At 44.3% G+C, this 15132-nt stretch overlaps 1 protein-coding gene across 1 annotated transcript in view; it reads left to right on the forward strand.

Annotated features, from left to right (window-relative positions):
* Positions 1-15132, forward strand: part of LOC125638456 (mucin-5B-like) — a 66192-nt gene continuing 51060 nt past the window's right edge. The window contains exons 1-8 of the mRNA XM_048854245.2: positions 1-82; positions 1734-1989; positions 4997-5111; positions 7561-7648; positions 11306-11448; positions 11922-12150; positions 12710-12835; positions 13864-13981. Coding sequence (XP_048710202.2) covers positions 1-82; positions 1734-1989; positions 4997-5111; positions 7561-7648; positions 11306-11448; positions 11922-12150; positions 12710-12835; positions 13864-13981 — 1157 coding nt within the window. The remainder of the gene's footprint in view (positions 83-1733; positions 1990-4996; positions 5112-7560; positions 7649-11305; positions 11449-11921; positions 12151-12709; positions 12836-13863; positions 13982-15132) is intronic.

Raw genomic sequence — 15132 nt, forward strand, 5'->3', positions numbered from 1 at the left:
ATGGGGAAAAAAAAGGGAGGGTCACTATGGATATTTTGCCTAATTTGGAGTTATTGCGAGAGCAAAACACCAGTGCAGATAGGTAAGAAAAATCTAACTCTGAAGTTGTTTGCTTAGATATTTACCTCTATTAAATAACAAATACAAATGTCAAATTAAAAAAAACTTGGTTAGACTGAGATATATGTGCATGCTGTAAATCGCTTAGCACTGTGTATGTACACTACAAATGAACCTCATTTAAGTAATTAATTGTTTTTCTTTGCATTAAAAAGCAATTCATCTGCCATTCCATGGTTCCAAGATTAGTTGTTTAAAGAACAGATTTGCTGGATACAGTTTGTAATATAGAAAATGGTGACATCCTTTTTAATTGTCTGACTTTTATATAGTCTGTAGGGGAAATTTTTCTGCATGATGTCCCCCAGAGTTAATTGCCTGGTACCTGCACTGTAGTAGGGATTCTATTTTCCCCCCTACTGCACTGTTACCTTCTGATTCCTGGTTCAGAATGTCTCATAGCTTTCTGAGTTCATTTATTACACAAAGTTGATTGTGAATTCATGTGATGGCTGCTGCAGGGTTAGTATTTCTAGCAACTCCACACCAACAAATGAGTAAAACCTACCTATTTTCCCTTGCCTTGTATGCAGAAAGGTGCTCTTTTATTCCACTCTACTCTAGTGTTACAAATGCCTATTACCAAATGCAATCTGTAAAAACATCCTGGCACCTTAGTGTGTTTTATTGATGCATCTTATTTAAATAAAATACATTTTGAATGCACCCCTGCTGATTCCCAGTTATGAATATTTCATAACATTTCAGAGTTCACAGAGTATGTTAAGGGCTGATTTTGATTTGATCTGTGATGTATATTGCTCGGTTAATATTACTGAAGGCCATCACACCAACAAATCAGGAAAACCGTCCCATTTTCTCCTGCCATTCCGCCAGGTAGGCAAAATGAGAGGCTTAAAGCATATTGCAGCAAAGTGTAATTTCCGTTAACGGAGAATTACACCAGTTTTGCTTAGCTTCGCAGTCTGAGGTTGTTTCTGAGACGTAGTTTCATACACAGTCAAAGAAAGTTTTGATGTGTAACTTTAGCATATGCAATTGAAAACTCGAGGGGTTCAGTCCTAAGTGGGGGATGAAGAAAAGGTGTCTCTAAGCATCACAAATTGGCTGCACAAGGGCCAAGGTTCTGGCCCAAAGTTTTTGAGATGGGACTGAGTTGTACTAGAAGTTGGAGGTCTATTTAAGGTCCAGCAAAAGTTTGTTTCTGGCATCCCTCTCAATGAAGGGAAATGTTTGCTGAGTCAATATTAGACACACTTCTGAATTTGAGTAACCTATGAAATGCAGTGTAGTTTAGAAAAGTTTTTAATTACAACCGGCATTTCTGAGTCTACTGCTGGAGGCAGCCATCTTGCTGAAAAGTGATGTTATCTGTGGCACTTGTTGGATGAGAGCCCGATAGAAGAGACTGCAAACCAGTTTCCAACCTGCTTTAATACAGTTTAAGGGGAGGTTTACAGAGGCACCAAGAGCACTTAGGTACCTAACTCCAGCTGAAAGCCAATAAGAGTTGGATGCCAAAGTGCCATGGATGGCTGAAAATCTCCCCCTTAAATCTTTAAAGTGCCACTTCAATGGCAGGTGCTAGGCACTGTGTAAATAAAAGCCTCCAATACACACTGATAACATTACCCACCTATCTCTTTCTACAGTCCAGCGCCCTGCAGTCACCAGGAGTGAATGTTCTACTTGGGGCAGTTTCCACTTTCAGACATTTGACCATGTTAAATTCGATTTCCCCGGAATCTGCCACTATGTTTTCGCCTCGCACTGCAATGACAGTTACCAGGACTTCAACATCCAGGTCAGGCGTAGTGACAAGAATGGATTTCCAGTCTGCTTCACTGCGACCATTGATGGAGTGCTTCTAGAGGTGAAAGAGTCAGGCATCACAGTGAATGGATATGAGTAAGCAAACATTTATTGTTCTCTCTGGACTATGTTGTTTGTTCTCCCTTTTAAGTACACTCTTGTATATTAGCAATGCATTAATGACCCTTCTGGACTTGGCAGATTCATCAAAGGAAGGAATAAGACATTCAAAATACCCCACATTATGCAATGTGTCTGTATACCAGGTGAGAGAGGTTTCAACCTGCACCCATCTGGTAGGTCAGCTTGTGCCACAAAGGATGAGGACTGACAGAGCTTGTACTGTAGTTTGTATCCTAGTTAGTGCAATTAAAGTCCTTCTGCCATTGAAAACTCTTAGAAAGTTATACAGGGACTGAGCCTTTGAGGTGCTGAACAATTTCTGTGAGCGCGTCTCAGCTGCCACTGACCCTAATAGGAGATGAGGCACTCAGCACCTGGCAAGGGTTCCATTAGAGTTCATAGATGGTAAGGACAAAAGGGCCCCTTATGGTAATCTATTTTGATTTTCTACATAACACATACACATTTCCATCCAATTTTTACTGCAGTGTGGGATTAGACTAGGGTGACCAAATGTCCCCATTTTATAGGGACAGTCCCGATATTCGGGCCTTTGGCTTATATAGGTGCCTAATACACCCCATCCTGATTTTTAATACTTACTATCTGGTCAGACCCACTGTGATGGGTTGGATCACAGAAAACCCCTTGGGAAATGCCAACTGATGTGCTGAGACTACTTCTAACCCATTTTCCCTCCCAGCCCAGGACTCCACAACCTTGCCTTGTTTAAGCCAAACACGCTTGCCTGCTGCAAACACAGACCCAGGTCTGAACCACGTCCCCCAACAGCTGCAGGTTTAACTGAAAACAGCTTAAGAAGTGTTCCTGTCTTCAGCACTCAGATACCCAGCTCCCAATGGGTCCAAATCCCAAATAAATCCGTTTTACCCTGTATAAACTCATAAATTGTTCACCTTCTATAACACTGATAGAGAGATATGCACAGCTGTTTGTCCCCCCCCCAGTATTAATAAGTAAAAAGTGATTTTATTAAATACAAAGAGTAGGATTTAAGTGGTTCCAAGTAATAACAGACAGAACAAAGTGAATTACCAAGCAAAATAAAATAAAAGTCTATGCCTAATACAGTAAGAAAGTGATTACAGATGAAACCTCACCCTCAGAGATGTTCCAGTAAGCTTCTTTTACATACAAGCCTCCTTCTAGTCTGGGTCTAGCAATCACTCACACCCCTGTGGTTACTGTCCTTTGTTCCAGTTTCTTTCAGGTATCATTTGGGGGTGGAGAGGCTATCTCTTGAGCCAGCTGAAGACAAAATGGAGGGGCTTAAATAGACTTTCTCTTGTGGATGGAGACCCCCTCCTCTCTTCTATACAAAATCCAGCTCCAGGATGGAGTTTTGGAGTTACATGGGCAATTCACATGTCCATGCATGACTCAGTTTTTACAGACAGCAGCCATTGCCCACATGCTATCTTGAATGTCTCCAGGAAGACTTCTTATGTGGATTGGAGTCTTCCGAGATCCATTGTCAGTTAAGTGTTTCTTGATTGGGCACTTAATTTGCAAATTCCTTTCTCAAGAAGCTGACCAAATGCTTTACTAAGGCTACTTAAAATCAAACAAGTACACAGCCAATATTCATAACTTCAAATACAAAAATGATACATGCATACAAATAGGATGAATATATTCAGTAGATCATAACCTTTGTAGAGATATGTTACATGGCACATGTAGCATAAAACATATTCCAGTTATGTCATGTATACATTCATAAGCATATTTCCATAAAGAATTATGGGGTGCAACATCACATCCACAATTAGGTGATGATCAGAATAAGAATTGAAAGACTCTTCCACAACTAAAAGCTCAATTCAGAAACTGTCTTCTCCTATTATGAATTATACAAATATAGTATTCATATGGCATTTCACCTTAAATGGTAACCTGAAATGAACTGCTAGCACTCTGTGGAGCATGGGGTAAGTATGATCCATGCATGAACCACTACTAAATACATTGACAGCCACATGTAGAATGAGCTGAATTTTTTTGAATGATTTTTCAAGGGCAACCCCCTGTAAAGTGCATTGCCATATTCTAGCACAGAGATGTCAAGAGCATGGGCAAGGGCTACACCTAGCAGAAACACTCACACCCTCCTTGCCAAGCAAAGATGGAAAAAGTACTATTGGCCGCTGTTTCTGTCTAGACATCCAGAAGTAGTGGAACATAGGAAAGAGCCATTAGATTGCAAATCTTAGTGATAAAAGGCAGGTGCATCTCGTCAATCAAAGGAGAAAAAAATCTGCAATTTCTTCCAGTTATTTCTCCAACCAAACAACCTACCCTTCCTGTATTGCTAAATGAAATGGGGCACCAGCATGGTCCTGGTATGTAAGAGAGGGTCACACTGTGGAAAAGGTTGAGGAACCCCTGCTTTGTCTTACGTAGGCTGAGCATTTGCTAGCTATCCAAACTCCTTTCTCAGCCAGGCATGGGCAAAGTGAGAGACTATCATCTGGCTCAGATGCAAAAGCAATATAGATGGCACTGCAGGCCAAAGCACCTCTGTATGTCCCATACCTCTTAAAGACAGTGGAGAGAGAATAGAAACCTGTGGTACCTCACATGGGGGAGCCCCCAGGGCAGAGAAGCAATGCCCCCCCCAGTACTATGATATGGCTCCTCTTACTATCATAATGGATCTGATCCTCAGCTGGTATAAATCAGCATAACTACACTGAAGTGAATGGAGTCAGTCAGTTTACACCAGCTGAAGATATGGCCCAGTATCAACAGGCTAATGGACAAAATACATTGCCTTGTGGATTAGGATTGGCAAACGGGCATACTGGACAAGATAAAAGAATGCATTGTGCATAAATGGAGACCAACCCTAACTTTTACATGAACATACTTATACCTTTCATTGCTTCAATTTGACTTCTTTTAATTTGATTTGGGCTCTATTTTATAGTTTGTTGGTTTTTTCTGCTCTGTTTTTTAGGATTCCACTCCCCTTCAGCTTGAAGAGCATTTTGATTGAAGACACCTGTACTTACTTCCAAGTCACATCCACGCTTGGCCTGACTCTCAAGTGGAACTGGGCTGACACTCTCTTAGTATGAAGATCCAGTTAGTTGGTTTTCTCTTAGTGAATTTTAGTGCTGCTGAAAGGTGCTGGTTGACAGTCCTGGAGACTGTGGTTCTCTAATTATCCACATAATGGGTGCTTCAGAGATTTTTATTCCCTGCAACACAATTCAGAGAGTTAAAGAAGGGAATAGAACAGATAGAAAAAGATTGAAAAGTTGCTCATGTGGATAGAAGGCCAGCTTGGTATCCATATGGGAAAAGGTTCTACAGTCACATGCTAGTTCAAATTTTGATTTAGTCTGCTATTTGCCCTAGCCAGCAAGACATAGAAGTGCTATGAAGTTTGCCTTTCAATCCAGTGGTGAAGAGGATAAGCCAATATCACTATCAAGTGACCAGAAGCTCATTCTCACCAGGGTTCCGCTGTTCCGTGAACATTTAGCATCCTGTCTAGAGTAGGACTGTAGTGCCTGAGATGGGGAGGGAAGAAGTTGCCCTACCATAGGATACTTGTATTATTGACCTAGCTGTGTAATATATTGCAATTAGCTGTTTATCTGGTAGGAATAGCAATTGTTAACTATTTTTCCTTTGAATTTGGACTGTCTCATATGAAGTTCTGTTACAGGTTTATTACTAAACAATAATGTTGCAAATATGTCTAACATATATTTACATCTTGTAATACATTCACTTGTATTTGCAAGTTTACATATATGTTGTAATCTGATTTCTCCCCCCACCCTTCTATTGGGGTGGATCACCTTCACTCCTTTGTTTGATGTAGTTGAGTTTATCTAAACCAGGGATCGGCAACCTTTGGCATGCGGCCCGTCAGGGAAATCCGCTAGTGGACGGGACGGTTTGTTTACCTGCAGCGTCTGCAGGTTCAGCTGATCTCAGTTCCCACTGGCCATGGTCCACCATTCCAGGCCAATGGGAGCTGCGGGAAGCAGCATGGGCTGATGGATGTGCTGTCCGCTGCTTCCCGCAGCCACCATTGCCCTGGAGCGGTGAACCATAGCCAGTGGGTGCTGCCATTGGCTGAACCTGTGGATGCTGCAGGTAAACAAACCGTCCTGGTGTGCCAGTGGATTTCCCTGATGGACCATGTGCCAAAGGTTGCCAATCCCTGATCTAAACAGTTTCTAATTGCAGGAGCTTGGGTAAAGTACTCCTAATTATTTTCCTGGCTTCTTGATCTTAATTCAATAGATGTTTCATGAGCATTTTTTATGCTCAGTAATACTCAGGATTTGTCCATCCCTTTTTCTAATTAAGCTGCAAGTATATATGGTCCATTCTACAGCCCTTATTCAGCTTTTTACTCAGGTAGCTCTCCACTGAAATCAATGGGAATATCCCTGAAGAAAACTGAGGTCCAAATACTACTCTCAGCCACCTTGGTATAAATCTATAGTAACTATAGATAGTCCAGATTTACACCATGTGACTGAGGGTAGATGTGCCCCTTCTAGTAAGGACCTCAGGATTTGGGCCACAGAGTGTGTAATGAGAAAGGACTTGTTAAGACCAAATGTATATAATGAAGAAAGCAACATTTTATATTTAACTGAGTCTTCATACTTTAAAGGTATTGAAGCAAATTATGTACTGTGACAGGGTCGGACCAGATGGCTATAGGAGAGTAATAGAAGGCAGATATATTAGCCCCAGGCTAAGTAGGTCCCCTTTCCCTGGGTAAGGTAACAGGGAAGATTCCAGAACAATCAGAAACCTTCTGGAGACAATTAAGACAGGCTAATTAGAACTCCTGCAGCCAACCAAGAAGCTGCTAGAATCAATTAAGGAAAGCTAATCAGGGCACCTGGGTTTTAAAAAGGAGCTCACTTCAGTTTGTGGTGTGCGTGTGAGGAGCTGGGAGCAAGAGGCACTAGGAGCTGAGAGTGAGAATGTGGACTGTTGGAGGACTGAGGTGTACAAGCATTATCAGACACCAGGAGGAAGGTCCTATGGTGAGGATAAAGAAGGTGTTGGGAGGAGGCCATGGGGAAGTAGCCCAGGGAGTTGTAGCTGTTGTGCAGCTGTTCCAGGAGGCACTCTAGACAGCTGCATTCCACAGGGCCCTGCGCTGGAACCCGGAGTAGAGGGCGGGCCCGGGTTCCCCCCAAATCCTCCCAACTCCTGGTCAGACACAGGGGGAGTCGACCTGGACTGTGGGTTCAGAAAAAACAACCAAGCTGAGGGCTGCCATGAAGCTCCAAGGCGAGCAAATCCGCCAATAAGCGCAAGACTCACCAAGGTAGAGCTTTGTCACAGTACATTAAATAATGCTCCAAAAAATTAATAGCTAAACACTAAAGGAATGTGGCTCAGCTGTTTGTTTAGAGAGTTTCCTTTTGTTCAGACATACCATTCAACGTTTTCACAAGATAGAAGAAATTTGACACCTTAGTGCTTTTCCACATTGAACCACTTAAAACCCTGATCTTCCTGTTTGTTTTTATTTTGTAGCTGGACTTGGAAGATACATACAAGGGGAAAACATGTGGTCTGTGTGGGAACTATGATGGCAATGAGAAGAATGATTTGCATTTGAATGGTAGGAATTGGATATTATGTGTTCCCTAGAGTTTTATGAAGCATGATACAAAACCTAAAAAAACATTTTCATCTGGTTTGCTGAAAGGTACCCTGATATACACATTTTGACAAACCTAGGGTGACTTCTGAGAAACCTAAGGCTGATTCATGATTCTCGGGGGGTTGCAAACCTGAAAAGATTCACATAAAAACCCCATTGAACCAAAGTTAAATGCAGACCTCTCATATTGTACCACTACCATATTTAGGGTTGCCAACTTTCTAATAATATAAAACGGAATACCCTAGCCCCACCCCTTCCCTGAGGCCACGCCCCCACTCACTTCATTCCCCCTCCCTTGGTGGCTTGCTCTCCCCTACCCTGACTTGCTTACACTGGGCTGGGGCAGGGGGTTGGGGTGTAGGAGGGGGTGCGGGATCTAACTGGGGATACTGGCTCAGGGGTGGGGACAGAAATGAGGAGTTCAGGGTGTGGGAGGGGACTCCAGGCTGGGGCAGGGAGTTGGGGTGTGGGAGGGGATGAGGGCTCCATCTGGGGGTGTGGGCTCTGGGGTGGGGCTGGGGATGAGGGGTTTGGGGTGCAGGAGGGGGCGCTACATTTCGGGGGGCTCAGGGCTGTGGCAGGGGGCTGGGGCTCAGGATCAAGGCACAGGCTTACCTCGGGTGGCTCCCAGTCAGCGGCGCAGCGGAGCTAAGGCTGGCTCCCTGACTGTCCTGGCTCCACACTGTGCCCCAGAAACGGCCAGCAGCAGGTCCAGCTCCTAGGCAGTGGGGCCAGGAGGCTCCATGCAGCTCTCTTGCCCGCAGGCACCACCCCCCCCCCCAGCTCCCATTGGCCATGGTTCCTGGCCAATAGGAGTGTGGAGCCAGTGCTTGGGGTGGGGGCAGCACATGGAGTGCCGTGGCCCCCCTGCCTAGGAGCCGGACCTGCTGGCTGCTTCTGGGGCACAGTGTGGTGCGAGGAGAGGTAGGAACTAGCCTTCATTAGACCTGCAGCATCACCGACCGGACTTTTAATGATGCTGACCGGAGACGCCAGGATCCCTTTTCGACTGGGTGTTCCGGTAGAAAACTGTACACCTGGCAACCCTAAATATTTCCCCTTGACAGTAATAGGTTCGAAGGTAGTTGCACTTTCATAGTAGGGATGGGTAGATGTTCCCTCCCTGACAAGTCTTCACATTTTCATGCTCTTACAGTTGGGAACCAGTGTGATTTTGCATTTGTATATTGTTAAAAATAATCAACAGTGATCCATACTTTCCGGAAACTTCAGTGAGCTGAGGATAATGTTTGCAAAAACCATAGTGCAAGCTACTGTGCTGGAAAGAGGCCAATGCAACCCTCAACTCTGGCCCCTATGCTCCCTCTGCTTCTGAAAATGGAGGGGAGCCTGCACCCCTGGATCAGTACAGAAGGGGAGCAGCAGGGGGAGCATCCCCCGGCATCATGCTCCCCTCCTGGATGTTCCTCAGGTTTGGGCTTTGCAGGTGGAGTTCCCAGGAGGATTCTTTTCCCTGCCAATATCTTTGCAGGAAGCAAATAGAGTCTTCATTAACTTAAAGTTCATGCCCTGCGGTAGTTCCAGGGGCACACAGTGATTGGGGAAGCCCCTTGCAGTATGGCTCCTGCAGGAGCCATGCTATCTGAGGCCTGCAGCTACTCATGGGACCGAACAGCACTGAAGAGGCAAGGGTAGGGTTGCCAACCCTCCCTGTTTGGATGGGAATCTCCTGGAATCGGGCTCAACCTCCCAGAGGCTACTGAAGCCAAAGCAGGAGATTTTAGGTTGCTAAAAGTCCGGCGGCGCAGCGGGGCTAAGGCAGGCTCCCTACCTGGCTTGGCGCCGCGCTGCTCCCGGAAGTGGCCAGCATGTCCCTGCAGCCCCTGGAGGTAGGGGGTAGGGGGCTCCGCGCTCTGACCCTGCCCTGAGTGCTGAATCCACAGCTCTCATTGGCCAGGAACTGTGGCCAGTGGGAGCTGCGGGGGCGGGGTGCCCACAGGCAGGGGCAGTGCCCACAGGCCTTGAGGCATCCCCCAGGGGCTGCAGGGATGTGCTGGCTGCTTCTGGGAGGGGCGTGGGGCCAGGGCAGGCAGGGAGCCTGCCTTAGTCCTGCTGTACCACTGACCGGGAGCCGCCCGAGTTAGGGACCACCCAGCCGGAGCCTGCACCCCTCACTGCCTCTCGCACCCCAACCCCCCACCCCAGCCCTGAGTCCCCTCCGGCACCTAAACTCCCTCCCAGAGCTTGCACCCCCACCCTCTCCTGCACCTCACCCCCCTGCTCCAGGCTAAGCCCAGAGCCCCCTCCCACGCTCTGAACCCCTCAGCCCCAGCCCAGAGCCCACACCCCCTCCTACACCCCAATCCCCTGCCACAGGCTAAGTCCGGAGCCCCCTCCTACACTCTGAACCCCTCGGCCCCAGCCCAGAGCCCACTCCCCCTCTCGCACCCCAATCCCCTGCCCCAGCCCAGTGAAATTGAGTGTGGGTGGGGGAGAGCAAGCGACAGAGGGAGGGGGGATGGAGTGAGCGGGGTGGGGTCTCAGGGAAGGGGCGGGGCAGAGGGCAGGGCAAGGGTTTTTGGGTTTGTGTGGTTAGACAGTTGGTAACCCCAAGCAATGCCCCTCTCTGTGGTAGCACTGTGCCTCCATTGGATCCTGAGGGATCTGCATGTTTTGGGGCTAGAACACCCCAATCTCCTTCCATGGGAAGGGAACATCCCTTCCCCCTGACTGAAGGAATTCAACAGAAACTCTGAGTTGAAACCGAGTGTTACCTAGACACAAAAGCCAGAGTGGTTGAGCAAAATACCTTCGTCATAGCGCTGTTCTCCAAACCATTTTAAATTAGGAAATAAAGGGTTATGTCCAAACAACATTACTTTCAAATCCATTCTGGGCCCACACTGCACGTTGACAGCATCGGCAGTGCTCACAGCCTGGATCAGCCAAAACCTTGTGCTGCTGATAGCTCCTGGGAACGTGAGAAATGTGAGGATTTCAACTGCACTCAGTCCCTGAAAAGGAGAGAAATGAAAGGAACCCTACGTGTACCCGTTACCAGACTTACATAACCCTATCAGGCTGATGTGGGGAACTTCAGGATTCTGGGTAAAACTTTCAACAGCACCTCAATTCCATTTTCAGAATTGCCTTAGGAGCCTAAAGACAAAAGGTTCACAATGGCCTACGTGATTTAGGGACCAAATTTACATTACTTTCCAATGGGACTCAGTCATGTAGGACCATTTTGAAAATTTCACCTTAAGTCTCACTGAAAGTCAATGGGACTTAGGCACCTAAGCCACTTAAATACTTTTGACAGTTTTACCATTTAGTTCAAATAGGCACTTAAACAGTTGAAACCCCTTAAGACTGATGACCTTTAAGTGAAAGATCAAAGTTCACTTTTAAAAAAAAAGACTTACCAGTTCCTAATAAAAATGTTCCTTATTTCAGGATTCTAACTCAATAGGAATGATGTAAGTCTGTCAGTCCCTATATTTCAAGTGTCTGGGTTATATTAAATAATTTGGGTAAAGAACATGTTGCCCTAGAGCACAATAATTAAATATGTCTTCACAATACAGAAGCAGAGCTGAAGATTGGTTCTGCATCTGATTGGTATTCAGGATGAACTTGGGAATTTTCCAGGTTATAAACTACTCCCGAGGCAGTTTGGAAACCTTCACAAAGTAGAGGAGCCTACAGAAAAGTGCCCTGATGTAGCTGAAGATGAAGATGCCAAAAACCATAAAGGTCACGTTCATCATCAAAAAAATAAATGTAGTAAATATGTAAGTGTGTGCGGCCAGTGTCACAGTAAGTATAAACTTCCCTGAAATACAATAAAGTACAATTCCAGAGGTTATCTTGAGGCAAATATTATATAAACAATGTTCAAAGAATTAAAATTCTTCAGGAATCCAAACATGAATCAGAGCCCAAAATGAAGTTGTAAGAATCTGCTGTTATAGCATTACAGATGTTTATAGTGGAAAAACGCACATGAGTGAATTACAGCCTCCAGTCCAAGAAGAACAGCAAATGAGCACATCAGATGTCTGGCAGGCCTTTTCTGTGGGCTTAGTGATCATGGGATAGATCCTCAGCTGGTGTAAATCAGCATAGCTCCGGAGAGTTCATTGAAACTAAATGATATGATGGTCTCTTCTGGCCTTAAACTCTCAGACTCTGTAAGTCAATGGAGCTACTCTGAAGATCAGGCCCCAAGTTAAGATGTGGATTATTCCTTTTTCTTTCATTATAGATATCAAAATGCAAGAAACTCCTAGCCCATCTTGGGAACTGTTCCAGAGTGGTAGCTTTTGATGACTATGTAGCCACCTGCACTGGAGACATGTGCATCTGTGCAAAGAATTCTTCTTCTGATTCTGCTTTGGTTTCCAGCTGCATATGCAGTACCCTTAGCCAGTATTCCCGAGACTGTGTCCTGAACGGGGGAATCCCTGGGAAATGGAGAACCAAAGATCTTTGTTGTAAGTAACTACAGAATTTGAATTCAGTAACCAATTCAGTTGGCATCCAAGAAAAAATTTATATATCCTTAGCAGTATTTATCAGAGAAGGAAACTGCAGTGTTCCTTTTAATGTGTTTTATAAGAGCTTCTGAAATTATGTACTTTCATAAAATTCTCTGCTTAGAATAATTATTCCAAGAATTGAGCAAGTTAACTAAAGGTTAATAATGCAGGTATTTAGTCCAAGCTTCTGAGTGTGTGTGATGATCATCTGCCTGACAGAGCATGGTACAACAGTGACTACTTCATTTTGAGAGTGAGTAAACAGTGAGCCATTAGTGTAAATAACATTACAGTCTATAATGCCCTCCAATTTAAAAACTGTGAGAGCTGTTGGCTCATAAAACCAAAGTAACCATATACTTAACTGGTTCCTAAAGTGGATAAAATTATACTAATGCTCTGGATAGAACATTTTATAACCAAGATTGTTAGTTTCCTTTGGAAAATGAGAAACCACATTTAGAACATTGATTTAGTACATTACCCTCTACAACTGCTTCATTTGGGTTTGCAGTCCAAGAATGTCCAAATAACCTGGAATATATGGAATGTGGAAACCCCTGTGCCGACACATGTGCCAATCCAGAGAGGAGCAAGATTTGTAAAGCCCCATGTACTGATGGTTGCTTCTGCCCTGCTGGTAAAGTAGCATCCTTCTTATAACAGGCCCTGCTTATCAAGGGACTAATGAGGAGATACCTCTTGTTGTTCAGTGAAAGGCATTTTTCTTCATTAAAATGTGAACCTACTTAAATAAAACTGTAGACAGAATTTTACATTCCTATGTCTGGAAAACTTGTAAGTAGATAGATAATAGTTTGTGTCTTACAAGTTTGCATGAATTATCCCAGGCAGTCATGGAATATCCAGTATTGACTGACGACTAGGGATGAACCAACAGTTTCTTATAACAGAAGAATGGATTAATGTAAAGACTGGTTTGAATTACATCTCTTTCTCCTGGTCCAGCCCTCTAAAGGATCAGGTTCATTAAAATGGAAAGGAAGACAGGAGGGTCACTGATGTAGAACCAGAGAAAAAGGCACAGGTCTGGTTGGGGAAGGAGCATGGAAGGAAAAGCTGTCTCAATGGGGAGAATATAGGCAGAGAAATGTTGTGTGAGCCTGGATGGGTAGTCAGGCACCTCCATGGTTTCAGTTAAGATTTCGATATGTGTCCAAATCACTGGGAACTTACTCTTCCTGAAGTCAAATACAAAAAATGTGTGTGCAGATGCAGGCTTGCACATAGATAACTGGAGGCTGGCTTGCGGCCCTGAAGTTCTTTTCTGATTTCTGAACCAGTATTAGAAATGGATGGAGACTGGATCATAATCTTGCATTTGGCCCTTTACAATAGTGCCACACATGGTGTCACTTTTCAGCAAGGTGACAATACACAGCCTCATGGGATCAGAAATGCACATTGCAATTAAAACCATTTGCACTTTAGCCATGGTGAGAAATGCCTCCTATCAGCTAACAGATGAACTTTCAGAATGCTACAGACAATGACCAAAAAGACATTATTTTCCTTTAAAACATATTCACCCCAAGCCAGACCCGCAGAAATGTCCAAGTATGATGTACTGTGTTTTCTTACTTTTTCAATTTTCTTCAGTGTCTTTCCCCACTTAAGAACTATTAATTAGCCAGTGTTTCTGAACAGGGACTATTCTTGATGACATGAATGGCAACAAATGCATCCCCATTGACACCTGTCCATGCATGTTTCAAGGCAAAGTCTATGCAAGCGGAGGGTCCTACTCTACTCCTTCGCAAAACTGGTATTGTTACAATCCTAATTATATTCATGTAGCAAATGCATTTATTAGTAAGCACTGATGAGTTAAATGTCATTGTCTCCACACCCCGGTCCTAATATTTGTCTTAACTAAAGATAGTACTGATACAAAACTTAGGATCTGATCACCACCACACACTGATCACCACCACCCACTGTCAGAGTGAGATCTGAACATCATGTAGTTTTGACATTAGTTGGGAGTCATTTGCAGATACTGAACCCGAGACTTCAGAATCTGAAAGCATGAGCCTTCCCTGTCTGAGATCAAGGATCAGGTCTGTTAGCTTGGAGGCATTAGCTGACTCAAACTTCTATGTGGTCTAGTCACTATGGTGGGACAGTTACACTGTGTTAGTGTGGGTTGCATTCACAATTAGTTCCTATAGAAATAATGGTCTGCTTCAAAACCCTGGATCTAAACCCCCCTGAATGTTGAGAATGTGTTGGTCTGGGTCCAAACTTTGCAGCTTGAGCCAATCTCTAGTCTTCACCTATAGAAGGTTTTCACTGAAGACCTGTCATGTATGCTGTTTGCCAGTTTTCATTTTACTCTTTTGTTCATCATTCTAGAGTCCATTGAGAAGCTCAACAAACAGGTTTGTTTTTCCTGCTGGCATTGTCTTTTCCTATTTGCAAAATTTCTCTTTATCCCTAGTTCCTCATGAAGTCCAAGCAATATGCCCATGTTTTGCTGGTTTCCTTATATGTGCATAGCTTTAAGAATGAAGGTTGCTTGTTATCTTGAGTTCTCCATACCTGCTGAACAGCTGCATCTGCAGCACAAAGTAGTGTAGGTCCTGCATACAGACTCTTTTATGTTCTCTGCAACACTGGGGAAAGAAAGCTATTGATTTAGAATCTGTAAGATATTTCTCAACTAATTATAACATCCTGGGTTTTGAAATAGTCAGTGTCCCTTTAAAGGGCCTGAATTAAAGCCCATTGAATTAAAGGAATCATAGCAGTGTTGGGCTGGAAGGGACCTCAACAGATCATCTAGTACATCCGTGTGCACAGAGGCAGGACCATGTATACCTAGATCATCCCTGGCAGGTGTTTGTCTAACCTGTTCTTAAAAGCCTCCAATGGTAGTAATTCCACAACCTCCCTGGGCAACCTATTCTGCTATTT

Source organism: Caretta caretta, chromosome 6 (assembly GCF_965140235.1).
Source record: "Caretta caretta isolate rCarCar2 chromosome 6, rCarCar1.hap1, whole genome shotgun sequence".
Classification (NCBI taxonomy): domain Eukaryota; kingdom Metazoa; phylum Chordata; order Testudines; family Cheloniidae; genus Caretta; species Caretta caretta.